At 33.8% G+C, this 26,328-nt stretch overlaps 3 protein-coding genes across 8 annotated transcripts in view; 1 reads left to right on the forward strand and 2 right to left on the reverse strand.

Moving 5' to 3' along the window:
• Nucleotides 1-18,470, forward strand: part of LOC126968340 (androgen-dependent TFPI-regulating protein-like) — an 81,848-nt gene extending 63,378 nt beyond the window's left edge. For all 5 annotated transcript variants that reach the window (XM_050813320.1, XM_050813319.1, XM_050813317.1 and 2 more), the window contains exons 2-4: nt 11,515-11,655; nt 13,557-13,777; nt 18,027-18,470. In XM_050813320.1, the coding sequence (XP_050669277.1) occupies nt 11,515-11,655; nt 13,557-13,777; nt 18,027-18,402 (738 nt within the window). In that variant the 3' untranslated portion in view covers nt 18,403-18,470. The remainder of the gene's footprint in view (nt 1-11,514; nt 11,656-13,556; nt 13,778-18,026) is intronic.
• Nucleotides 1-26,328, reverse strand: part of LOC126968314 (uncharacterized) — a 512,088-nt gene that overhangs the window by 446,776 nt on the left and 38,984 nt on the right. The window lies entirely within an intron of this gene.
• Nucleotides 22,205-26,328, reverse strand: part of LOC126968301 (cell surface glycoprotein 1-like) — a 64,281-nt gene continuing 60,157 nt past the window's right edge. For both annotated transcript variants that reach the window (XM_050813214.1, XM_050813215.1), the window contains one exon: nt 22,205-25,146. In XM_050813214.1, the coding sequence (XP_050669171.1) occupies nt 22,809-25,146 (2,338 nt within the window). In that variant the 3' untranslated portion in view covers nt 22,205-22,808. The remainder of the gene's footprint in view (nt 25,147-26,328) is intronic.

Below are 26,328 nucleotides of genomic sequence, written 5' to 3' on the forward strand. Positions count from 1 at the left end.
CAAGCGTGACGATTCCGGCAAAACCTCTCAAATTAAATAACGAGGTAATACAAACAAATCTAATAGAAACATATCGAAGATAAGAAAATTTAATCTACTCGTATATTGTTTTGATATTCTAAATTCATGCTCACGTGATACGGAGAATTGACAGTCGCCAAATCTTATAACAAATGACAAATGACAAATGAACAAAATACATACACAATAAGATTGGCAATGAGTTCCATTTTAAATATTTTTTTAAATTGATTACTTATGCAATCGGTCGCCAAGACCAAAAGCGGATTTGTTGGAGGAACTATAACGTTCTAGAGTGACCTCGGGATCGCCGAGTGTACCTGAGCGAGAAAGATACAGACAGCTGCTCTTAGCTGCTGAACGATGAAAGGCTCAATCAGGTTAACTTGGGACCGCCGAGTGTACCCGAGCGGGAAAGATACAGACAGCTGCCTTTAGCTGCTGAACGGGCAATGGCTCGATCAGGTGAACTCGAGATCGCCGATTGTACTTGAGCGAGAAAGATACAGACAGCTGTTCTTAGCTGCTGAACGATGAAAGGCTCAATCAGGTGAACTTGGGATCGCCGAGTGTACCTGAGCGAGAAAGATACAGACAGCTGCTCTTAGCTGCTGAACGATGAAAGGCTCAATCAGGTTAACTTGGCACCGCCGAGTGTACCCGAGCGGGAAAGATACAGACAGCTGCTCTTAGCTGCTGAACGGTGAAAGGCTCGATCAGGTGAACTCGGGATCGCCGAGTGTTCCTGAGCGAGAAAGATACAGACAGCTGCTATTAGCTGCTGAACGATGAAAGGCTCAATCAGGTTAACTTGGCACCGCTGAGTGTACCCGAGCGGGAAAGATACAGCCAGCTGCCTTTAGCTGCTGAACGGTCAATGGCTCGATCAGGTGAACTCGAGATCGCCGAGTGTACCCGAGCGAGAAAGATACAATCAGCTGCTCTTGGCTGCAAGACGGTGAAGCGCTCGATCAGGTGAAATCGGGACCACCGAGTGTACCCGAGCGAGAAAGATACAGTTAGCTCTTAGCTGCTGAACGGTGAAAGGCTTTTTAGTGCATATTATATCTGTTTGAATGTTTAATTTCAATTTAGTTATTGTCTATCTTTTGGAATAGTTGTTTTTTAAATCAGTTGTTTTATTGTAAGACAACAATTTCTTATTTTAGTTATGACAAACCCATTGCATAAACCATTGTCGTGAGGTCTTAAGCACACACTCTATTTCTTTTATTATTTTTATAAGTGGCCAGCTCAAAAATGTCATAATAGATATGACAACCCGACTGTCAAACGGAAGGCCAGACCAGCCAGAAGGATGGTGATCCTTGTGTGCGGGAACATTGATCAAAAAAATAGTTTATATCGGAGCAATAATGATTATTCTTACAGAATATAATTTATCAACACATAAACAATACCACAGAAAAACAAGACGACATTAAAGTATATTTTTTTAACTTCATATATTCCCAATCGGTCAGTAGGAACTCAGTGTTTATCAAAGGACAGATACGAAACCATAGCTTAAACTTCATAGATTATAATGTTGCCAGATCGAAGTCGTTCCCTTATTTTCGGGTAAACTAAACTGCAAGAATTAATAATTTTATGTAGATTTTTTTTTCTACTAAGGTAATAATGTTGGCCTTGAATAATTGTCGTTAGTAAAAAAAACGTTGGTGACGCTAATAAGATCGTGACGTCATCCTTTATCAAGGTATTATCTTCAATATAAATTATCATTGTTTTATAAACATACTTTTTTAAACACTCGCCGTAGATTGCAAAATAGGACATAAAACTGTGGACTTGAACGGACAAGGTACAGTTTGCCCACATAAAAAACATATTTAAAATAAATAAATAAAACTTATAGGGCACGGGACGCCCGACAGAAGTGATAACTTAAACTAATCTAAGTATTTAATATTGAAATTGTTTAACTTAGAAAAATTTAGGTTATCACTTAAATTTTAGGTATATTAAAATGATAATGTCAGGAAAGGTTAACTATAAATAAAATCTATTATTGATTATAAAATATATTTACAATTCTTAAATATTATGTATATGATAATTTTGTGTATTTACATTATAAGTATAATTATTTTATCCTATAACAGTAACAATTGGTTAGAGTGAGAGAGGAGGAGCCTGCCTACCTCCACCGTATCCGTGAGAGAAAGGGAAGCCATACAGACTGGCATCGTAACGCGTTACGTTACGAAGCGGTTTTTCAATTTAAATAATATATTTTTATAGACAAGAGCTATTATGATGAATCGTCATTACTGCTTTAAGTAATATTTTCAATTATACACACGCTATAGTCATCGTCATTTTCACATTCAAGAGTTTGCTCCACAGGAATGATTAAACGTTTATATAATATACTTTGTCATTTACAAAGGAGAAGAAACATTTCAGACAAATAACACAAAAACTTATCCTAAATAGCTACGTAAAGAATCAATAATTAAACCGAAAAAATATTTATTGTATTATCTTAATATATATAAATTACGTGACACGTTGTTTGTTCGCGATGGACTCCTAAACTAATGAACGGATTTTAATGGGGATTACTTGATCGAGTGCAGTTTAGTCCAACTTGAGAGATAGGATAGTTTTTATTTTGATTTGAGACCCATAATTATTTCTAATTCCAATATTTGTTTTGTATGGACATATTTTCTATGAGAGATTTTATTGACAGTTCTGCTGTGAAACAATTTCAATATAGTTGACAACAAGAAGCACTGACGTTCTATATACATAATATAGAATGTCATTGACAGGGAGAATATTTTACAAAATAATTTAAATAAATATTATTGACAAATTCATAAAAAAACAGTATTTTTATTTATTACGCACAGAACAACGTCTGTCGGGTCAGCTTGTTCTAATATATATTATTTATTCACATTAAAACAAAAATCCAATTTGTTTATTTGTTCATTGTTATAATAAGAAATTCGAATATGGCAACACAGAGGTCAAAAATGCAAGTACCGTCATTAATAATAATTAGTCGCCCAATAACGGGCATTAGAATAGTTAAGTTATCATAGTTCATAGAATATTAATTAGTTTAATTATGGAAGATTTTATTTTATTTAAAGATCATAATATATTTTATAATGTGCTGTGTTTCTTAATAACGGAAAATGAGAAGATTTTCGATAGAAACGACGCCCGTTTGTACTGGCGAACGGTTTTTCATATATTCGCAATAGTCCACCATTTTTATACAAGTGTTTTTGCAAATGGTTTGGATATCGCGAACAGTGGCATTTTGGAGTTGACACTTCTTTATAAATATCGTGTAGCTTTTCTGACGGGTTGGAATTTTGTAAGTCTGTTTTTTTTTTTATTTTGTAAGTTAAGTTACGAGATGAAGGGATGAATAAGTACAATGCAGTGCTGCTTAAATATAAATATTTTTATTTAAAATCACTTATTGAACGTCAAAAACCACCACCCATTCGAAATAGTATGCTTCAGACTTAAAAAGAACGGACGCAAGAAACACAGCGGACCCTTTTTTTTTATCTAGTTACAATGTAGTATCGTACAATAACATTTATAATTAAATAAGAATGTTCACTCCATTTCCAGTCTATGGTATCATTAAGAAAATCATTTATATTAAAGTAACCTTTACCAGACAAACGTTTTTAACAGTTGTTTGAATTTGGTACCAACACATTTGATTTGTACATTTTCTGCGATCATATTATAAAAACATATACCTACATCGTCCAATAAAAGACTTACTAACTCGACTAAGCCGAGTAGTAAGTATAACAGGCTCATGTTTTATCCAACGCTTAGAATTGTTGAAAAATACATAAATGATATTTTATTTTTTTTATTATTAGGGAAATTTCACTAGCTACGGCGCCCTTCAGACCGAAACACAGTAATGCTTACATATTACTGCATCACGGCAGAAATAGGCGCCGTTGTGGTCACCCATGATTTAGCCGGCGTCAAAGGTGCCTCCCACTGGCTGACTTGACTTGTAATAGTACATTATGATACAAATGAGCTAAGTTCCTCATTTTACACGAGGCTGTGTGTTGTAGCCCAAACCACAGGCGAGGGCGTAATTCAGCCGAGTGTCCAGTGAGCAACGTGCTCATGAGTTTCAATCGCACTTTGAACACACTTGCGAGGAAAAATAAACATGGATTGCATAAATCATTTAATATTAAAAGAATTGGTGAATTTACAATTTTCAAAACGATGTTGTTTTGATAGCGAATTCACAGTTTCTGCTTCATTTTGTACTTCTGGCGGGACTAATTATATAAAATGTTCATCTTCTGTACAAAAACGATAACCTTTTTGCAATTATTTACCACACAGCAATAAATGCGATACAAACAATATATGAAAGGTGATTGATTGCATATAGCCATACAGCCTACTTCAAAATTATAATTTTAGTAACAAAATGCATATATTTTATAACAAATTATTGTGAATTATAAAAAATTTGATAATAATAAATATATTTTCTTCATAATTTGAGACACATTTATTTATTCCAATATTGTAAATTGATTTTCAGCGGCATAAAACCTCTTTGTTTTTACAAAAAAAAAACTATATTACGTGATTAAATTGAAAATGCTCTATTAACCTTCATAATATAATTCGCAGTTAAGTACTAACTTATTTTTTTAAGTAATAAACTACCAAATTACACTAGTATGTAATATTATTATGCACGCGTGTGTTATTGTTAGGCTTATAGTCTTAAGAACGATGTAATAAGGCTTACTTTACGAACAAGTGTGTTGAAAAAGTATTTATCTACACCCATGCTTTAAATCCTCTATTAAAGATTCTAAAACAGTTAGCTTATTGCCAACATTAAAACACCCAATGTCCTAATAACCATTACATCATACACCCAGTGTTATAATGAAATTCAGTACAGCATTATTCGTTTTCATAATAACACTCCTTTGGATGATATTATGGTTACTAGGACGGACATTGTTAGCAGTAAGCTAACTGTTTCAGAATCTTTTATAGAGCAATCATATTATGGGTGTAGATAAAGTATTGCATGCAACTATTGATAATTAGGTATTAAAACATTCATGTGATACTATTATCACACTCGGCTTCGTCTCGTGTGATAAACCCACATTCATGTTCTAATACCCCTTATTAAACAACAGTTGCATAAATAACTATTACAATGTTTATAGGAAACCCGGAATCTTTGCTCTAGACAGTCGTTTTAATGATGCAGCACATGTGCCAGTTAAAACAATAATCGTGATAGGTTTAAAGTCCTAACTGATAACATATGCCCTTCCAGCGATAAGCTATTATGAAAATGTCACGTGAAAACCAAGTGACACGGCAGACAAACAATAATTGACACTCGATTTTATATTATTTCGGAAATTAAACTCTTAAATAGTATTAGTATTCAATTCAAACATAAACTTATTGATGAAGAACCTAGTGATGGGCCAAATTTGGGTTGAATTAACTACGAACTTCAGCCGAACATGTGTAGGTACTTATGTATGCACGCAAGAAGTTATACATCTTTGGTCTAACGAAGCAAAAATCATTAAAATGTTTTATTCCTCCTGCTATTCTACGAGTTTAGAAAATTTTAAGAACCAACTTCAACCTGTTACTTTTGTCTTACAGTGATGCGCGCGCATCTTAAAAATTACACTCTCATATACGCGCTGCCTTTTTTCTGGAAAAACCCAAAAAAAATGATCGGCACTACAACTGCGCTCGTCACCTTGAGACATAAGATGTTAACTATCATATGCCCAGTAATTTCACTAGTTAGACCGAAACAATAATGTTGAAGATAAATAGAAAATAGAATTTCGTATCTGCATGAGATTGCTTGTCTTTTCTGCGTTTTTATAATAAATATCCCAAAGTTTTCTAACTTCTAAACTGAAGAAACTTTTAATTTCAGATTGACTTGCTTTATTCATGATTGACCAATTTGACTCATACTAGTTGCGATTTTAGCTTCACTATCTGCCTTCTCATTTCCGATTATCCCCCGGTGGCTAGAAATCCAGATCAATTCAACTTAAAAGTTATTTCTAATTAGGTTAAGCAGTTTTTGTTTAATTTCTATGATAGGTTCTATGTTATTAATATTTTGTTAAGCTGTTAAACTTGATATAATCAGTATAAATTACTATTTTATTACAATTTGGTTCATTTTGGATTAATTCTAAGGTTTTGATTATAGCAATGGCTTCACAACTAAAGATCGTGTGACAGTCTAAAAGTCTGTATCGGTGACATTCATCTCCAGATACAATGGCACAGCCTGACCTACCGTTTATGATTGAGCCATCTGTATAATAAATCTTACTATGTTTATATTTATGTATGTTATATATATGTTTCTGTAAATGTACTGAGGTGTGTATTCCTTGAAGTTATCTGCTATTTCTAAAGTATATAAATTATAAAAATATAAATATCCGACCTTTTTGTTAAAACCATTGGTTTTAATATGTGCATTTACAATGGATCGTTAAGAAAAAAGCGTGTCACAATAATCAAATTGTCCATTCTTTAAAATATTTTTTAAAGAATGGACAATTTGATTATTGCATTATCATTGTCTAAAAACTGCGATCTTTGAGGGTGCGAATTTTCATTTAAATATTTCTCATATTCATAATAATATATTCTTCTCACACAGACGCATTCAGAATTTTAATTTCAAATATTAATTACGCATTGAGTGTACTGTGTTTATTATCTCAACATAGCTAGGTTTAATTATAGTCCGGTCAATTTAGACCAAAAAATTTGAGTGAAGTTACATAAAGTCCCAACAAGCTGAAAATCAGTGAAATTGTTCAAAACATAATTATAAACAATGTTTAAAAGTTCCCCATCATTCCCGTGTATGGATTTTTTTTATTCAAGGTCAAAGGTAATAAAAATGAGTTTTTCGCGATTTTCAGCAAAACAGTAAGTTCTATCATAAAAGTACCGTGACAAAAATTGTAGATCATAAAATTATCTATAAAAAATGTATTAATACTTTTTTTCTTACGACCCACCGTTCCTGAGATATAACGATTCAAAAAGTTATAAAAACGCGCTAAGTACACTACCTCATAGCTGGCGTGGAAACGTGTGCATATTATGACGATAACAACTTTTATTTTTTATAGATACATCTTTTATAGATAATTTTATGATCTACAATTTTTGTCCTAGGTACTTTTATGATAAAACTTACCGTTTTGCTGAAAATCGCAAAAAACTAATTTTTTTACCTTTGACCTTGAATAAAAAAAAATTCCAGACACGGGAATGATGGGGAACTTTAAAATATTGTTTATAATTATGTTTTGAACAATTTCACTGATTTTCAGCTTGTTGGGACTTTATGTAACTTCGAATGTCTAAATTGACCGGACTATTAAGTTTGACTCCGTTGTCATATTCCATCGGTTTGTCTGTCAATAATTGATCTTAATTTATTTATTTAAATACCAATAAAACATAATTATACAATTATAATTTTAATAAAGTACATAAGGGATAGTACAATTAGATATGTATTTACAGGTGTAAACAGCATTAAAAATAAGTGTGATAAACATTGCAAAGTTAAACAATTTATACATAAGTTATAAAGGTCAAATTTCTTCTTTATGGTGTATACACTTTAACAGTGTTAGAAAAATTAATTAAAAAAATGGCCACCTATTAAAAGTTGAAAAATATAGGTTTAAGTTTAAATCTAGTCCTATGTTCTATCTTCGTGTACGAGTCTGACTTGCACTCAATCGGTTTAATTTAAATATTGTCCTGCGCGAAATAGGGTTAAATTTTGTTTTGTTTCGTCTGAACTCTATTTTTATATCGAGTTCGTCAATTAAGTGGTTATTCATGTAGAATCTATTACTTCTATGACACCGTTACATACGGCTTTATAATTGTATTTAAGCAATGATGTGTTATACAATTATATATATATATATAGTCGTATAATATAGTCGGTTATAGTATATTATAATAGTCGGGTATAGTATATTATAGTCGTATAAAAACAATGCCGAAATAAGGAACATGCCGCAAATAACACCATAATAAACTTCGAATTCTATATTTATTTACTCTACATTGCTACATTTACTCTAGTTGTTTAAAATATTCTTGGTCAATAAGCAGTATGTAAAAGTTTTTTCATTACTTATACTCGGGAAGTAATGTTGTTTTGATCTGATTATTGGGTGGAAAATGCTGCTTCCCTCCATAGAGAGGGAAAAACTCATATAAATTACTTCCCACCTAAGGGCCGGAATGAACTTTAAAAATAGAACTGCTGTGAAGAGTTTTATGTAAAAAAGAACTAATTAAAAAAATATGCTGCGGCCATGTGACTTTCTAAACAGTCAGTGTAAACTTAGCGCAAACTTCTTTCAATTCCTACTCGGACTACAGCCGACCTCGCTGCGCTCGGGCGTCTAAATACCTCGGTAATTGATTCTTTCGACCCTCGGTTAACAATCTACTATTTTTAGTTTAGTTTAAGTATGTTGAATTTAGAATCCGATTCGGATAGTGACAGTTAACACACGACTTCCTTACTACCCGATTACATTACCTCTGAACCTGACGTCGATGATGAAGAAATATTTATAGTGACGTTCAAATTAAGTTTACGAGTACTTGATTTTGATCTTTTAAATGTGAATTACTAGTTGAACTTTATATGGTTGGCATGATATCCTGGGGATTATGGATCTTTCTTTTAAGATTGTTATTATCCTTGACAATACAATTTTTTCAAAGAGCTTAGACATAACAGGTAAGGTAAGAGGCTAATCGGTCAATATGAGCCAACTTCATTGATTGGTTTTCCATCTTTGTAGATCGTTATTATTTTTGAAATATTCCATATGCTTGGATAATAACCAACTCTCACAATTCAATTGATGAGTATTGTAAGAAAGACTATCTTTAAAGAAGGCTTTTTTTCAGGGCCTCCTCTTGCATTTATGATTTCACCACATATTTTGTTGCCAGTTTCTTCAAATGCTTGGATGATGGCTTCATGTGGTGTGGTGTGGTGTAGGTTTCTGATAACCAGTCTGTAGCATCTCTTATCCTTTCTTGTGAAGGTGTACCGGATTAATCCCAATTCCCTCACAAGGCCAATAAGTTTCTTGTATGGGTCCACAGCAGTGCAGTTGACTCTTAGTTGACTGTTAAAAGTAAGTATGTAGTCTTTCTTCTCCAGAACTGTTTCAATTGCTGCTTTGAGTTTGTTCACATCTTCAATCCCATACAAAATTAGTGGTGGCGGTTTGTAAAAAATGTTTATTGACGTCATTATACATTCTGATTATAGTTCTTAAGGTTATATTATTCCAATTATGATCTAATGAAACCAATGGGCTCCCAACTCAGCATAGTTGTGGTTTCGAAAGAATGCAGAACGCTGGTCTTCCGTGGAAACCCAGAACAGAGCTTTTGGATTGTAATCTGGCGGGTGGTAAAGCATATCGTAGGCATTCTGGCTTTACTTTCACATTTATAAAGATGAATTTACATTATTAGACACGCAGTTTATTATTTTTCGTAAGGTCCTTTAAATATAGTAAAAATGTCTCTTCAAGTACACAAAAAGGTGCGAATTTGTTGTTTTTGTAATATAGTAATAAATTTTTATCACCGTTACGTAACGCGTTACGCCGTCAGTCTCTCTAGCTTTCCTTTCTCTCACGCATACGGCAGCGGTAGGCAGGCTCCTCCACTCTCACTCTAACCAATTGTTACATACAAAAAATAATGTACTCAAGAATTGTAAATATTAAGAATAAAATATATTTTATTTTCAATAAAAGATTTTATAAGTTAATAACCTTTCCTAACATTATTCATATTAACATACATAAAATTTATGTTATAACCAAAGCTTTTCTCAAGTTAATTTCAAAATCTATTAAATAGTTAATTTATTCTTTTTATTTATTTCTTATTAACAAATTACATAGTATAGGTAACAAAATTATTGTACATACATAAACTCATTTGAGTTTTACCGTGTACAATAAGGTCGTAGGTAGACATATAATATTATTTAAATTTAAAGTTTAATACTTAATTAACTACTTAAATTAAATTACTTATTTTTAAAGAAAAATGAAACAACTTAAAACTACATACAAATATTAATTATACAGAAAAAAAAACAAAACAAAAGCATAAACATTTAGGTGCTAAGAAATTTTATGAACAAGATTACAAATTAAATAACTTACAAATACCCTCAATATTAACGCTACAAGTAAGTATTGTTGCTTTATATACAGAGTGATTATTTTATTTACAAACAATACAACACTGCAAGAACGGAGAGGGGGGTGAATTTTTTTTTTATTTCTTTATAAATTAAAACATTAGTTAAGTTTTGACAGAAAATATTTATTTAATTTATATTTCAGGTTTTTTACTGTCAGGTCCTGCTTAAGTTCAACTAAGATTAGTTTAAGTTATCACTTTTGTTGGCCGTCTCGGGACAAAAGTTGTTTTATGATTGGCCAAATTCCACAAACGGAAGTACCTTTATCACGTGCTGGCGTTATATCTATGTATTATGTTGTTATCATAAACGTGACTGCACTTTGACCAAGTCAATGTCCTTACTGATAACACATACAGTTCCGGTCGCCTTTGCCTTCTGAGGGAGTTGTAACTATTTATTAACCGTTTTTTATACAAATTTAATTTGTACCATAATTTATAGACGGTATTCGAAACTGTGCCTCTCAGGTACGTCTCAGCGCTCTACTCACTAAGCCAACCGTCCGTATGCCGCACGATATATAAATCTTGATACCTATGTTTGTTCAACTGTCAGGTTGTGGCAAAAATAGCACTTATAACCTAATTAATTAATTTTTAGTGTACCGCACCTCAACCTATTTAGAATAGGTGGTAGTTTTTGACGTTCAATCAGTGATTTTGAATAAAAATATTTGAATTTGAAAAGGAAATATTATACGATCGCTATTTTGTTCGTCCGCCTGTCTGTCTGCCAAGATTCTTTATTGCGGGAACGCGTGGAGATATTGAGTTGAAATTAAAATGATATACTCAAAACCACAGTCTCTTGAAGTCGCAAAAAATAGCAAACTTCTTATTTAAGAATTTCTAACCTAAAATAAGATACGGCTGTTTATCCCGAAAAAGACCTTTAACACTTTAAGGGTTTGTTAACGTATACTGCAAGTATAGGAAACTATACCTCCATCAACATTTCAGCCGGAAGACGTCCACTGCTGGACAAAGGCCTCCCCCAAAGATCGTCATGACGATTGGTCCTGCGCTGCTCTCATCCAACCTATTCCGGTGATCTTGACAAGTTCTGGTCCAAACGCTCGTTCGTTTTCCGATTCCAGACAAAAAAATCAAGTAATTTTCAAGCAGTAATTTCGTTCCTACTTTCAGAGTTTTCAAATCGTGTTCCTGAGTCTTTCGCTGACCCATGATGTGTTGGAGTGGACGAGTCATCACAATAGTAACCTGGGAGTCAAGATCAGATACTGGAGGGATGTCATATTCTGTGGAGCTGTAGTACCCTTCACATTGGTAACTATTATCATGATTTTATGAAATGCAAGTGAGGGAAAAGAATGTGGAGTAAAAGATGCAGTGAGAGTTTTTGGTAAGATAATATTGAGGTTGTTTGATCTGGTAGAGAGAACCTATGAAGGTAGATTAAAAGTGCGTATTAAATTTTGCGTGGGTACTATCGACAAAATTGATACCTTAAGTTTGATGACAATAAGGGACGAGACGAGCAGGACGTTCAGCTAATTGATACACGCTGCCCAGCACAAAGCAGTGCCGTTCAGGATTCTTGAAAGACCCAAAAATTGTGAGTGGCACTACAATTGCTCTCGCCACCATGAGACATACGATGTTAAGTCTCATTTGCCCAGTAATTTTATTAGCTACGGTACCCTTCAGACCGAAACACAGTAATGCTTACACATTACTGCTTCACGGCAGAACAAAACGCCGTTGTGATACCCATAATGTGGCCGACATTCTGTGCAAAAGAGCCTCACTGGCAAAAAATCCCAATCATAAAAACAGTTAGGTTTAAATTTGAACGAAAAGGATTGTGTGACAGTTGGTGGACTGTCAGTGTCTAAATTGAATACGCGCTTTTAACTGCACTACTTTAAGAGCTAATATGGTTGGAAATCTTGTAAAAAATAGACCTAGCCGTACATGACATGAGCGGGTGGAGGATGTATGGAAAAGGGGCCAGATCAGAGTACCAAGAACAAGAGAGTGTGTATGAATGGTTTGATGCTGGTGGAAGAAACTAAAAAGAATAGGGAAGTCCCAGGCCCAGAGATGTTGTAAGAGGCGACTAATGGTATTTACCAGTGGGAGACTCCTTTTCACAGGATGCTGGCTAGATTATGGGTACCACAACGGTACATTTTCTGCCGTGAAGCAGTCATTATTACTGTGTTTCAATCTAAAGGGCGCCGTAGCTAGTGAAATTAATGAAAAATGAGACTTAACATCTTATGTTTCAAGGTGATGAGCGCAATTGTAGTGCCGCTCATAATTTTTGGGTTTTTCAAGAATCCTGAGCGGTACTGCATGTAATGGGCAGGACGTTTCAATTACCATCAGCTAAACGTCCTGCTCGTCTCGTCCCTTATTGTCATAAAAAAAAGAGTGTGCATGAAAGGTTTGATGCTGGTGGAAGAGGCCAGGCAAGTACCTGTGACTGACCGTGGCTTGCTTGAATTACTATGATCCCTTACAATACATCAAATATATGAATATAATGTATGATAGAAAAACACCGTAATGAATAAAAAAAATGTGATTTGAATTTATTCATTGTTCTGATGTCTCTGCCTACCCCGACGGGAAAAAAGGCGTGAGAGTGTGTGTGTGTGTTTGTGAATATCCTACTAATATTATAAATGTGAAAGTTTGTATTTCTGGATGTATGTTTGAACTTCTTTAACGCAAAATCTACTGAATATATTTTGATGAAACTTTACAATAATATAGCTTACACACCAGAATAACAAATAGGCTATAATTTATAAAACTATAGTGTGAATTATACAAAATATAAAAGAAGTGTGATTGTTACTAATGAATACAACTAGCGCCATCTCTGATTAACTAGCAAGCAAAAGTTCAATACAATTCATATGGCAAAACAACGTTTGCCGGATCAGCTAGTATTCAATACAAGAAGAAATACTTCACTGTAATTCTGAGAATATGTTACATAAGTTTATCAAAATTGTGCACGTAATGGATAGCATTACTTTTCATCTTGGATGTGGCTATTCAATACCATTTTCTTCAAAAGCGCCATCAGAGCAAAATTTTACCATAATTTTAGGAAAAACTACGAGAAATTTTGTCTGCATAAAAATATAAGTAACTAGATTTAACCTTTAATTTTGCATTTGTGTTGATTACTTCTTTCCATACGTCCTTTTCAGTTCGTGTCGACAATGTTTTGGAGTGTCTACGCAATAGACAGAGAGTATGTCTTCCCGGAAGTGTACGATCTGGTAGTGCCGTGGTGGTTCAACCACTGCGTCCACACAAATATCGCAGTAGTGCTACTGATCGAGACCCTGCTTCAGCCAAGAAGATCACCGACAGACGTTAAATGTGAAAACGTTATCTTTTGGTCTATCGGCCTCGGATATGCTGTCGTGTAAGTATTTGAAATTTGCGTAATATGTAACGAGCAACAACTAGCTTTATAAATATATATATAGAGCCAAAACTAGTTTATTACTAGTTGTTTCTCGTGACGTCATCCGCGTGGACGCCTTAAAGCTTCAAAAATATGTATGTCTGCATCTAGCGTAACAAAATGTAGCCTATATATTCTCCGAACTCTTGTAAATATTGCAAATTTGAATTAAGTATATTCATTAGTTCGCCCGCCGCCGGACCGCACTATAGTATCGCGCACTCGGTTAGTCATCGTCGTAACTATTAAAAATATTTGTACGAATTGTGTAGCGTGAAAGGCAAAGTTTATGTTTAAATTTATCATTTTATTGTATTTCATGTTTTATCTTATAAAAATAAGTGAAAAGACGAGCAGGACGTTCAGCTGATGGTAATTGATACGCCCTGCCCATTACAATGCAGTGCCGTTCAGGATTCTTGAAAAACCCAAAAATTCTGAGCGGTACTACAATTGCGCTCGTCACCTTGAGGCATAAGATGTTAAGTCTCATTTGCTCAGTAATTTCACAAGCTACGGTGTCCTTCAGGCCGAAAAACAGTAATGTTTACATATTACTGCTTCCCGCCAAAATAGGCGCCCTATTTTGACGATAATAGCTTACACATACAAGATAAATACATGTATCCTACACAATAAACTATATTACTACGAATATATCCTACGATGGATATCCATTCATTCTTGTTATTTAGTTGAATGCTTGTGGCAAGATTCATCATACTCGCCTCAATGTTCGCCTCGTCGTTAAGGAGCGAGAAATTCTTATTTCCCCTTCGGAGGCTACTTGTGGTGGCCTCATTATCCTGTCATCGAGAACTCCCCATTTCATTAAATTAAAAAACACATATGTTTTTATATATGTATGTGTATACCTATACTTAGTCTGCCCATAAATATTGTTATAATTAATAATAAACAAAATATTACATCCAAATTCAAAATTTGGAATCTGTCAATTTTATATGATTGTTCATTGAGTTTTCTAATTTTGGCGCCAAAAACATTGCACAATATTTTGCGATATTAAAATGAAGTGGGGTGATAAAGAGAACCGAATCGCTGTGATTGCATTATACAAATATAGGTATGGAGCCAAATGCAATTTTTTAAACTCTCCATACGCTTGGTTTTAGTAGAATGTTTGTGTACCGGGCTATTAATAGGTTCAATGAGACCTCCTCTGTTTGTGACAGAAAAATATCTGGCCGTTCAAGTAGTGTTCTTACGAAAAAGGTGGTCAAAGCAGTAAGGGAAAGAATTCAAAGTAATCCTGTCCGAAAGCAAAGGATTTTATCTTCCGAGATGAATATAGCACCTAGAACCATGTTGCGTATTTTAAAAGGTGACTTAGGACTGCTGCCTATAAGAGACGTACTGGTCACTGATAATTTAAAAATAAAACAATAGGGTGGGAAAATCGAAACAACTACGGAAGCGGTACGCAACGGGAGGTCACAGAAATTTATTTTTTATTGTTTCAGTATTTATGGCTAGACTAGGTATTTATAATGTTGACATAGTCCGCGTATTTTCGAAGTTATATTTCTTATAACGCTTTAGGGAAAAATTATCAAGGTGAATTTTTACAATGCCCAATACAAGTCAATTTCCTAATATACAAATATTGGGTTTGAGCAGGTTATCAACTCTAAAGTAGATCCTGTGGATGAAGCCACAACCTGAGAGTTGAACATAGCATACAAGATTTTATGACGATATGTCACTCAAACGGTTAGCTCAGTTGGAAGAGCACTGGCACGGAGCGAGCTGTGGGTTCGAGTCCCGCATCGTTCATAAAATTTTGTTTTCATATTTTATTTGTGGTTCAATATAGTTTAATTTATTTCATTAAACAGTCTGCTGATTAATTTAAAAGAATTGTATAAAAACAAACGATTATACTTTTGGCACGATAGGGAAAAATTATCACAGTGAATTTTTACGATACGTGCGCACATCGTCAGGCAAGCAAGACAGGCTGACGTTAGCTGGTCAACTAGACCATTTGTATTACACTTCAGCTACCAAGCCTCTTGTATTCAAATTCAAATATTTTTATTCAAAATAGGATTTAAAATCACTTATTGAACGTCAAAATCTACCACCCATTCAAAAGAGACTGCCTCAGACCTGAGAAGAATGGGCGCAAGAAACTCAGCGGGCTTTCTTTTTTTTAATCTAAAATATGGATTAGAATGTAATATCGTACAATTAACATTTATAATTAAAGAGCCTGAGGGTGTTCGCTTTATTCCCAGTCCGTGGTGTCATTAAGAAAATCGTTTATGCTATAATAACCTTTCCCACACAAACGTTTTTTAACAATTCTTTTAAATTTCGTAACACATTTGTTTTGTACATTTTCTGGGATCATATTGTAGAAGCATATCTGAGGCAGTCTCTTTTGAATGGGTGGTAGATTTTGACGTTCAATAAGTGATTATAAATCCTATTTTGAATAAAAATATTTGAATTTGAATATACATCGCCCAACAAAAGACTTACTAACTCGACCCAACCGAGTAGTAGGAATAGCAAGTTTATGTTTGTTCCTCGTGTTAACATTATGAATGTCACAGTTTCTAGAAAATTCCTCAATGTGCTTATGAACATACAAAACATTATCGAAAATGTATTGAGAAGCAACAGTCAAAATGTTTATTTCTTCAAATTCTTTAAATTCTTGTAACCCATATGTCTACTGAATCACAACTAATGGAAGAAGACGTATAATTTCAAATTATATTCAAGTTTTAAAATCTATATCTATATATCTATATTCTATATATCTTCTTCTTTTATATATATAAATTAATTGCTGTTCGTTAGTCTCTAAGTAATTTTTGATGTTATGATATATTATTGACAAATTCATATAAAAATATTATTTTATTTATTATATACAGAACAACGTCTGTCGGGTCAGCTAGTACCTAATAAAATAAATTCTCCATTAATTACACGTTTTTAACACATTAAGCGGTATTATAATATTTTAATTCGTTGTATTTAATACCTTCTTTGTTTCAATTTTTTTTTTGTCTGCAAACGTAAGATAACAAGACGAATATTTTTTTTTATTTGACAACAAGCCTAGTTACTGAAGTGTACACAGACTAAATTATTTGCAGTGTGTGTCGATTAATGAATCTACTTATCTCTATAACTCATGTGCTTTATTAAATAATTTACATTTTTAAACTTACTCGTGTTAGTCAGGATATTTGAGTGTTTTTGTTGCATCACTTTATAAATATTATAATTAAAATAATAATATATAAGATATTGAAGCTGTAAATATTGAATTCAAAGAGTGCCAATTAGTTCTTTACCACTTCTTCTTATTAAAACTTCAACGCTTTCCAAATTGTTGATAAGTCGTTAATGTTTTATTTATTGTTTTTTTAAATGAATAATTAGTTATAGTTAATTTATAAGTGCGTCAAAATAGACTGTCACATGTGTGCAAACGTCGCAAAATTAGCACGCACACTAAAACAAAGTGACTGGCGTGTCGCCGAGTGTAAGCAAGTTTTAATAACATCGAAGACCCATAATTTAATAAGTCAGTTAAATATATAAAAATAATAAGCTTCTTATTAAAAACCAATAGAATGGTTGCATTCAAATATTGTTATAACACGCGGGTAAATCAAAAACACGCTCCTTCGGGAACTTTGGGAATAAATAAAATTAAAAATTTGTTTGCAGAACAAACCCTTGGTCATATTACAGCAGCAGATATTATTATTACCTCATTATTATTTTTTTTATTTGTATGGAATAGGAGGACAAACGAGCGTACGGGTCACCTGTTGTTAAGTGATCACCGCTGCCCACAATCTCTTGCAACACCAGAGGAATCACAGGAGCGTTGCTGGCCTTTAAGGAAGGTGTACGCGCTTTTTTTGAAGGTACCCATGTCTTATCGTCCCGGAAACACCGCACAAGGAAGTTCATTCCACAGCTTTGCAGTACGTGGAAGAAAGCTCCTTGAAAACCGCACTGTGGAGGACCGCCACACATCTAGATGGTGGGGATGATATCCCAACTTGTGGCGTGTCGTGCGAAGGTGGAATTCGGCGGCTGGAATCAGGTTAAACAGCATCACCTTATAAAAATCATTTAAGACTTATCAACTAACTTAAACTTGACAAAGTTCTAAATGGCCGAATAATAAATTTATTTCTACTTCTGCTTCCAGGTACTACACAATCTACTTTTCAACAAACATCTGGTTATACCAAATTTTCGGCATCATGACATGGTGGCAAGTCTGCTTGTATCAATCCTTTATCTGGCTTGCTACGTATGTCTTCTATATCATCCAGTTCCCGATCAATAGACTCGTACATGGAGCAGAGAAGTCACGAGATGAAAAGCCTCAATTTGAAGATGTGAAAAAGGAGATGTCAGAAACAAATGGAAAAGTTGAAACAAACGCAATCCTAGAAACAAACGGAAAATTAGAAACAAACGGAAAAGTAATAACAGACCTAAAGACGCCACCGTTTTCAACGAAATCTTGGAGCACCAAGTTCCGAAGTTTGCGCAGTCAGTTTGAGACTTCTCGACTGTGATAATTGAGTTATTTTATAGAAAAATTTATTTCCTGTAGTAGGAAATACAAGGGCTTTTCAGAATTCATTACATCTTAAATAACAGACATTTTTATTTTCAGCACCATCGTACTTTAAAGTACTAATCATAGAGACAATTGTTTTTCTCTGGACGCATGGTGCTAATAATTCTATTTATATTTGAGAATATGTCTTCAGCGCATGATCAAACTAGGGAATGATTTTCTTTGGACGGTGTTTCCAATGGCCTATAAATAACTGTATTTCAAAACTGGAAATTCTACTTCTAATGCAACAGTGATTTAACTATTTCTTTGCTGTGGATAGTGGTGTTAATTTATTCTGATTGACCTACTTTTTATGTTTTTTTATCAAAGAGGTTTCCAAATATTCAGGTTTCGGTAAGCACAGTTCCTAATACAGTGAAAGTAAAGATCCTTACTTCAAAATTAATCTCATAACAGTTGCAGACATACTAATGTAGTTCAAACTTTAACTGTATCAGTACAGTTACGTGCAAGGCTTTTGATTTAAGAAATCATAGCGTTAGCAGCCAAAATGTGTTTCAAAAAGACGGTTTTACGAAGAAAAGACTATCTTGATAGCGCTAATACATATAATGTAGATCTCAATGATATTTTTCTTACGCACAAAAACTTTGCATTATTTAGATCTTTTTGACGAATTTGTGTCGGAGGTTTTTTTCCAGATCCATAATATATTTAATATAACTTGCAAAGCAAGCGTGTATAACATCCACCTTCACGAAAGAGTTCGATTGTGACTACTCTAACAGGCATTAATGGCTAGAGACTTAAAGTACCCATTCCTAAGCAACCTATGTTCACAAAGTTATTAATTTGAAGAATATAATAGACAATATTTATTAATTATTCAAGATGTGTTCCTACTGTGACTATATGCAATCACTCGCTTGTTGCCTTGCTAAAAAATATATACCTAAACATGAACTGAGTGATTTGCAGAGCCAGATTAGTCCATTAGACTATTAGAATTTTTATTATTGCTTAGGGCTCACTTTTCGGGGGCATCTTAAACAGAAAGGGAAATTTGCGCATGTAAATTGACTAGAGTCTGCTATTGTTATAACTACCCAAATATCGCTTTCGCATATAAAAGAATATTACAAGGTAAGTAATTTTGTTGTAACGAAAAAGTAAAAAAAAATGATACTAGTTAATTAGTGGTAGGGGTTCCCACAGGTGTAGCTCAGTGCATCATCCAGACTTGATGTGGAACTGTTGCCCCAACTCTGCTCAGAGTGAAGACTAGAAAAAAACTTGGTTTTGCAGAACTGTGCGTTTAACGTAGCTAGATCAGACCCCCTGTAGTAAATTTTACGCAAATCATTAGAGTCGTTCCAAAGATATGCAATTTCAATATTTTCATGTATTGCTCGTTAATTAAATAATTCCCTTTTGCCTTTTTAGGGTAAGGAAAGACTGCGAACTTGCTATTGTCCTGAAACGTTGCCTGGGTGATTTCATCCACATGAAATCACACCCCTTTACCTATAATTCTTCTTGACCTGACTGATATTTGTGATAATTGTAATACCAAACGCTACAAGCTTAAATATCATCCGTAGCATCAGGTTGTGTGTCATTCCTCAAGTGCGGTTTTCAAATTTATTCCACGTACTAAATCTAAAACAAAGAATAAACGTTCTTGCGGCTTGTTTCTAGTAATTTCCGGCAATACTCTTATGATTTCACTGGTTTTGCTAGAGTATATTGGCGATGGTGATCATTTAGGACCAAACGACCCTTTGACCTCATCCTCGAAAAAATCTAACCTCAACAAAATCCCTATCAGGTCATCCATAGCACACCTACGTAAGACAGTCCAACATACTCCATCAATATTCGTTGTATAATCAATCTTAATTGATTTTCTATATCTTAGATAATAAAATAAATTGATGTTTTCTGTTCTAAATCTGTTAAGAAGTTAAGCTATCAATAAGTAATGTGCAATTATAGTGAATAAGTTGGTTTAGGATTTATATTATCAAGGATATTTGTAAACATTAAATAATATTGTTTTTATTGTATCAATGAATTCATTTTGTGTAAAATATCGTATTATAATTGAATTCGGTGTGAAAGAATATAAAATTTTTAATTTTATTTTTGTTTTTTTCTGTTTTTATCACGGGAGGGGTTCCCTCTCAGTTTTTATTGTAGGTTATCTTAGGCATATCATACCTGCCCACGGGAATCCTTGAGAAAGCCATTTAGTCGCCAGTCAGTTTGTCCTCCTATTTCATAAAAAAAATTAAAAAAGAAAACTATTGAGTTTGAAAAAAAAATGAAATTAAAATCTCATTTGAGTTTGATGAAAAAAAAAATTTTTGTTCTAAATATGAGGAATACCCAAAATTTATTGGTGTTTTTATGTTTTAACTGACTTCAACAAAGGAGGAGGTTCTCAATTCGTCGGTATGTTCTTTTTTTTATGTTTGTTACCTTAAAACTTTTGACTGGATGAACCGATTTTGATAATTCTCTAAAGGTCCAGATCTGACAATGGCATCCATGAGAAAACCATAAAAGTCTTAAATTTGCTATACATACATATAGCAAAGTGGATGATAAATTTACGAATAACTCAATATCATGCCAACTGATTTTGATGATTCTTTAATTATTGGAAAGGATTTACTTCAAAGATAGTTTGGTGAGAGTTTAGTTAGGTCCTGATCACGGAATCCATGACAAAGTAACGGAAATCTTCAATTCTTAGGAGCAAATTAACGATACTCGGCCGAATCTTTTCTATGCTATCGGGATATTTAAGTCATCTATCAACACATAGTTATGTTCTTGCCACTTTTCATTAAAGCTCAACTTTTCCGAAGCATTGGTAAAATCTTTGACATTTAAAAGTGTTATTTGGACCTAAAGGATAAATGATTATTCTTTCTAACTTGGTACACTTCACACACCTAATTACTTAAATAGGTCGTGTTAGATTGTAAATAAATATTTCTTCCGTCTTCGTTACACATCTTAAAATAGTATTCAATACGAAGAGATCTTAATGTGCGTACCAATTTTCAGTTTCTTAATATGAATCCACCACAGATGAGTATTGTATGGATGAGTAATGAGAAATGATTACAATGTAAAATGAATCTTAGTAGCGGGCAGTTAAGCTTCTTTTTCTTTATAACATGTTACTTAGTGTATAATCTGTACAACTCCTCATATATGCCCCTGCTGCTCAATACCACTTTCGCACGACACGCTTCGAACTTGGAGAGCATTCTCACTATCTTTATTATTTTTAATAAGAGGGGGCTAACGGGTAAGAGGCTCACGTTATTTTAACTGGTGAAGCAACCGCCCATGGACATTCGCAACACCAGACGCCAAGAGATGCGTAGCCGGCCTTTAAAGTGGGAGTACGCGGTTAAGCTGGGAATAGATTCCATAATGTTATATTGCGAGGCAAAAAGGTAAGGTTTTATTTTGAGGAAGAAATTTATTTACAAAAGTAAATAGAAATATGTAGTGAGTATAAATACGAAAATTTCTCATCAATTAATAATCCTAAGAATAAGAACCCGATGCTCGATTCTGCACCTGTTTTTTGATAAAACTAATTTTAGAAGAATACTCCCAGTATTAGGGTTATATTGTCTATTAAAAAACTGCCGAAATAACCTGTTATTAATTTTAGTATAATAATTAATAACAACTTATTCCTCGATAGTCAATTACTTTATTTATGACTGTTTCAATTGAAACTTAAACTTAAGTTTAAATTTAAACAAGAATTAAATTTTTCCACTTTTTTATTATATTACAAATCTTATAAATACACATTTATTACAAAATATACTTACAGGGTTGAATTTATAAGATACCAAAAGTTCAGTACTTTGTAGTAAAATTGTAAATTTATCAAGGTACATTACAATTTTATTATTCTTATGATATTTTTACTAAATGGGCAACCCTTGAAAAAGAAAAAAATCCTATATTACTAAATATATACATAATATCCTAGAGTTTATTAATTGGCAGTGATCGTTTTATAAATAAGAGGACTCCTATATCTTCCAAATGCGTTAAGGGATCATAGCATTTTGAGGCGTTATGAACGATTCTGTAATATTACTGCACTACATTCTATAGAGAAATGGCCTTCCACAAATACGTATCCGTAAAAGTGCAGTCTTCATTACAATTTAAGAAAATTTTGTGTTTATGCTTGTATTTTACAAACTTAAGTGGAATTAAATATTTTTTAAATTTGTTTCTTGTTTTATTTTGATTCTGTTCATCAAAAAGTAAATATTTCCTCTAATCATTATTTATCAGATTATATCTATGATAGATGTAACAACTCAATCTTTCAAAGGTTACCATCATGTATTTTTAAAAAAAGTTACCTATTTTTCTATAAACAATTTGTCTTGCAGGTCGAACCGTTTCTTTATATGATTTTGGCTTAAGAAAATATGAAGATGGAGTTCTTAAACTGACTCCAGAAATTTGCGGGCGTTTTCTCACTTGTAACTTAGCCAACTCCGACGCTGAGAAGACTGGTTCGGCTAAGTTACTTCTGTATCTTGCCAGTTGATAATCTCTATCTGTTGGTACGACAAATCCACTTGGTACTCTTAAATTAGGTAGATTAGGTGCTAATGCTTCGTTATATGTTTCATCATATTCGCTCTCTATTGAATCAGCAAGATTCTGCTTTATAGGTACATCTGGAATTCGCAACGGTTTCCCAGTTGCTGTGTAAGGTTTAGATATCTCAGGTTTTATTTCCGACTTGGTTTCAATCTCGATACCTTCGGCTTCTAAATATGGCTTAAGGTAATCTCCTGGTTTTAAAGTTGATTCCAATTGTTCCCTTATAGCTTCGTAGTTCTCATTGAATTTGCTACGTACTTTTGTGGCAAGTGCCTTAGCTTTATTAGCCTCTGTTGTTGTTGTTTGTTCAGTTTTTGTTTTCTGTGTTGCTACAGGATTTTTATCTGTGTTCTCATATTCTATTTCTTCTTCATCATAATATTCGTATTCTTCTTCTAGAGGGCTCTCTGTTGTGGGTTTTTCTGTGACAACTGGTGGTGTTGTAAGGATTTCAGTCGTTGTTGGTTGAGTTGTTGGAGCTCTAGTTGTGGGTTTTTCAGTTGTTGTGGTGGTAGTTGTAGTTGTTGTCGTAGTAGAGGTAGTGGTCGTGGGTTCTGTTGAAGTGGAAGTTGGTTTAGGGGTGGTATTGAGTGGTGAATTTAAATTTTTCCCACCTACTGGTTGTAATCCGCGTGGTAGGTAGGGACTACCACCCCTAGACGGTAAAAAAGGACGTTTTATGACTTTAGTATTAGACTTTACGTCCTTCACTTGAGTTTCTATATCTTCATCAAATCTTGAAGGTTTCTCTGGTGATTTTTCAGCTACATCTTCATAAGCGTCGTATTCTTCTTCTTTGTGTTTTGAAGGTCTATCTCTTTGCGTATACGATTGTGAGGTTTTGATTTGTTTTTTAGGAGGTTCGTAGTAATACTCATCATCTTCGTAATCAATGGGACGTTTAGGTTTGTTAACTTTTAAACTGCCAGGACCTGTAACTGATCGGGAGGGTTTGAATTTTTCTCTTTCAATTGGTTCTGGCTTTGGCCGCTGTTGGATTGTACTAGTCTTAGCTGATGATGAAGGCTTACTTTCTTCTTCATCCTCGTATTCATCATAATACTCTTCATCTTTTGGGGTGGATTTTGTTGTTGCTACTGGTACATACTCATATTTTTCTTTTTCACTTAATGGAACCGGTCTTTTAATTTTTGGTGGAAGGCGTGGCTTACTGAAAAGACCATGCCCAATGGGTTTAACTAACGGCTTGTCTTCAGGAGCCGTTGGTGCAATTTGCTTTTCTTCTTCGATAGTTTCATCATTATCATAATATCTTTTTGGTTTTGAATAAGGTCTCTCATCCCTATTTCTGTTGGGTCTCTCGTATAAACGATTACCTTCAGTTGCTGGCTTTTCCCGAGGCTTAATATCCTCTTCTTCATCTCTTGCTGGTCTCCGATCGTCTACATTTCTTATTTCATCTCTCGGCCTTTTGTCCCTCGGACGGATTTCATCTCTAAATGTAAAATCATCGCGATCACGGTCATCTCTTGGCTTATTATCATTTTTTGTGATTACTTCATCCCTGGGACTTTTATTCCTCGCATCATCCCTAGATCTGATTTGATATTTGGGACGTGTATCATCCCTAGGCCTTAATTCATCTCTTGATCTAAATTCACTCCTAGGTCTTGACTCATCCCGGGATCTAACTTCATCTCTGTACCTTGTTTCACCACGAGTTCTACTGTCATCAATGGGTTTTATGTCCTCCTGCGCTGTAAACTCATCTCTTGGCATCAATTCATCTCTTGACACTTCTTCTTGTTCTCGAACAATTTCCTTCTCCGGCTTATCACTTCTTATGCTAGTAGGTCTCGGTCTTAAATCATCCCTGGGTCTTGTTTTTGGTCTTGCTCTTGGTCTAGTCTCTTCAGGACCAGATGGTCTATATCTTTCCTCTTCATCATCACGAGGCCTGGATCTTCTCCCTCCATTGTAAGGACGCTTTTCTTCTTCATCTTGTGGTCTTCTATTTTCAGGATATCTTTTACCTGGCCGTGATCTTTCATACGGTCTTCTGTCGTCGTATTCATCTTCCATTTCATCTCTCGGCCGTGAACGTGTTTCGTATCTGTAAAAATAATTATTACATTTAAATAATTATTACATTTCAAAAAATTGCTTGTTTAAATGATATTTATTGTATGATAAATATGGGGATAATATTATTGTATATCACCAAAACAGGAAAAAATTATTCAATAAATTACATTCTCACTTTCTTCTTCTTACTTTTTGGAGACAGTAAATTTTAATGGTATAGTTGATTGAAAAAAATTTAAAACATCCCTTGCTATATAATTTTTACAAGCAGTAAAACAGACGTCTAAGATGCTTTAATATTTATTTAAAAATGATGTGGTGTCGTGGGACACCAGGTAGGAACGAAGTTCCTTCGGCTAATGTAGAATCGACACAATTTGTAAAAAAAAATCGTGTTCAATTTTATGTAGGTTTTCTTGATTTATCTCCTAAATTTTGCTGATTAGTTTTTATTTAAGTACCTACAGGAAAGTATTTAGGAAATTCAGTATTTTAGGAAATATTGAATTATGTAAAATAAAAAAAATCGTAATCCAAATTATCAATTAAAAAGAACAAAATATGTCTCTTTAGTTTTGTTTGACTACATAAAATTACATAGAAATAGAACTAATTACAAAAATACACTACTCGCTTGTGTATACGACTGTCGCGCCTGCGCACGTCTCATTTAACGGTTTTATTCCACGGACTTTTTCTTTCGGTTTTACTATCACATTTTTTTCAGTTCGGTCCCGCAGCAAAATCCCTATCTCCTCCAAGTCTGCCGTAAGGAACTTCGTTCCAATAATTCGATTAAATCTTTATATATGAAAATATGAAATAAACGCCATGGTTTCTATTTATACGTGAAATAATTGTCTCAAAAACCATTCTAAAATATATTCTTGCGGCCATTGAAAAATAGATAAATTCTTTCATATTTTTAAGTATAACACAAAATATTTGTACCATCTGTAATTACTGTCACTTTGAAATATTTAAAAATTTATACGTCTAATTTTCATTTACTTATTCCACTTTATTACATTACTTATGAACTACAGGATCGTTGCCAGCATTTTAGAAATGTTTACGCGCTTTTTTTAAGGGGTCAATGTCGTGACAGCCTGGGAACACCGTACAAGGAAGCTCAATTCATAATTTGGTTGGAAGAGAATTCTTTGAAACCCGCACTGTGTGTACCGTTTGTTGGCAGTTGACAAGTAAA

Source organism: Leptidea sinapis, chromosome 15 (genome assembly GCF_905404315.1).
Source record: "Leptidea sinapis chromosome 15, ilLepSina1.1, whole genome shotgun sequence".
NCBI classification, from domain to species: domain Eukaryota; kingdom Metazoa; phylum Arthropoda; class Insecta; order Lepidoptera; family Pieridae; genus Leptidea; species Leptidea sinapis.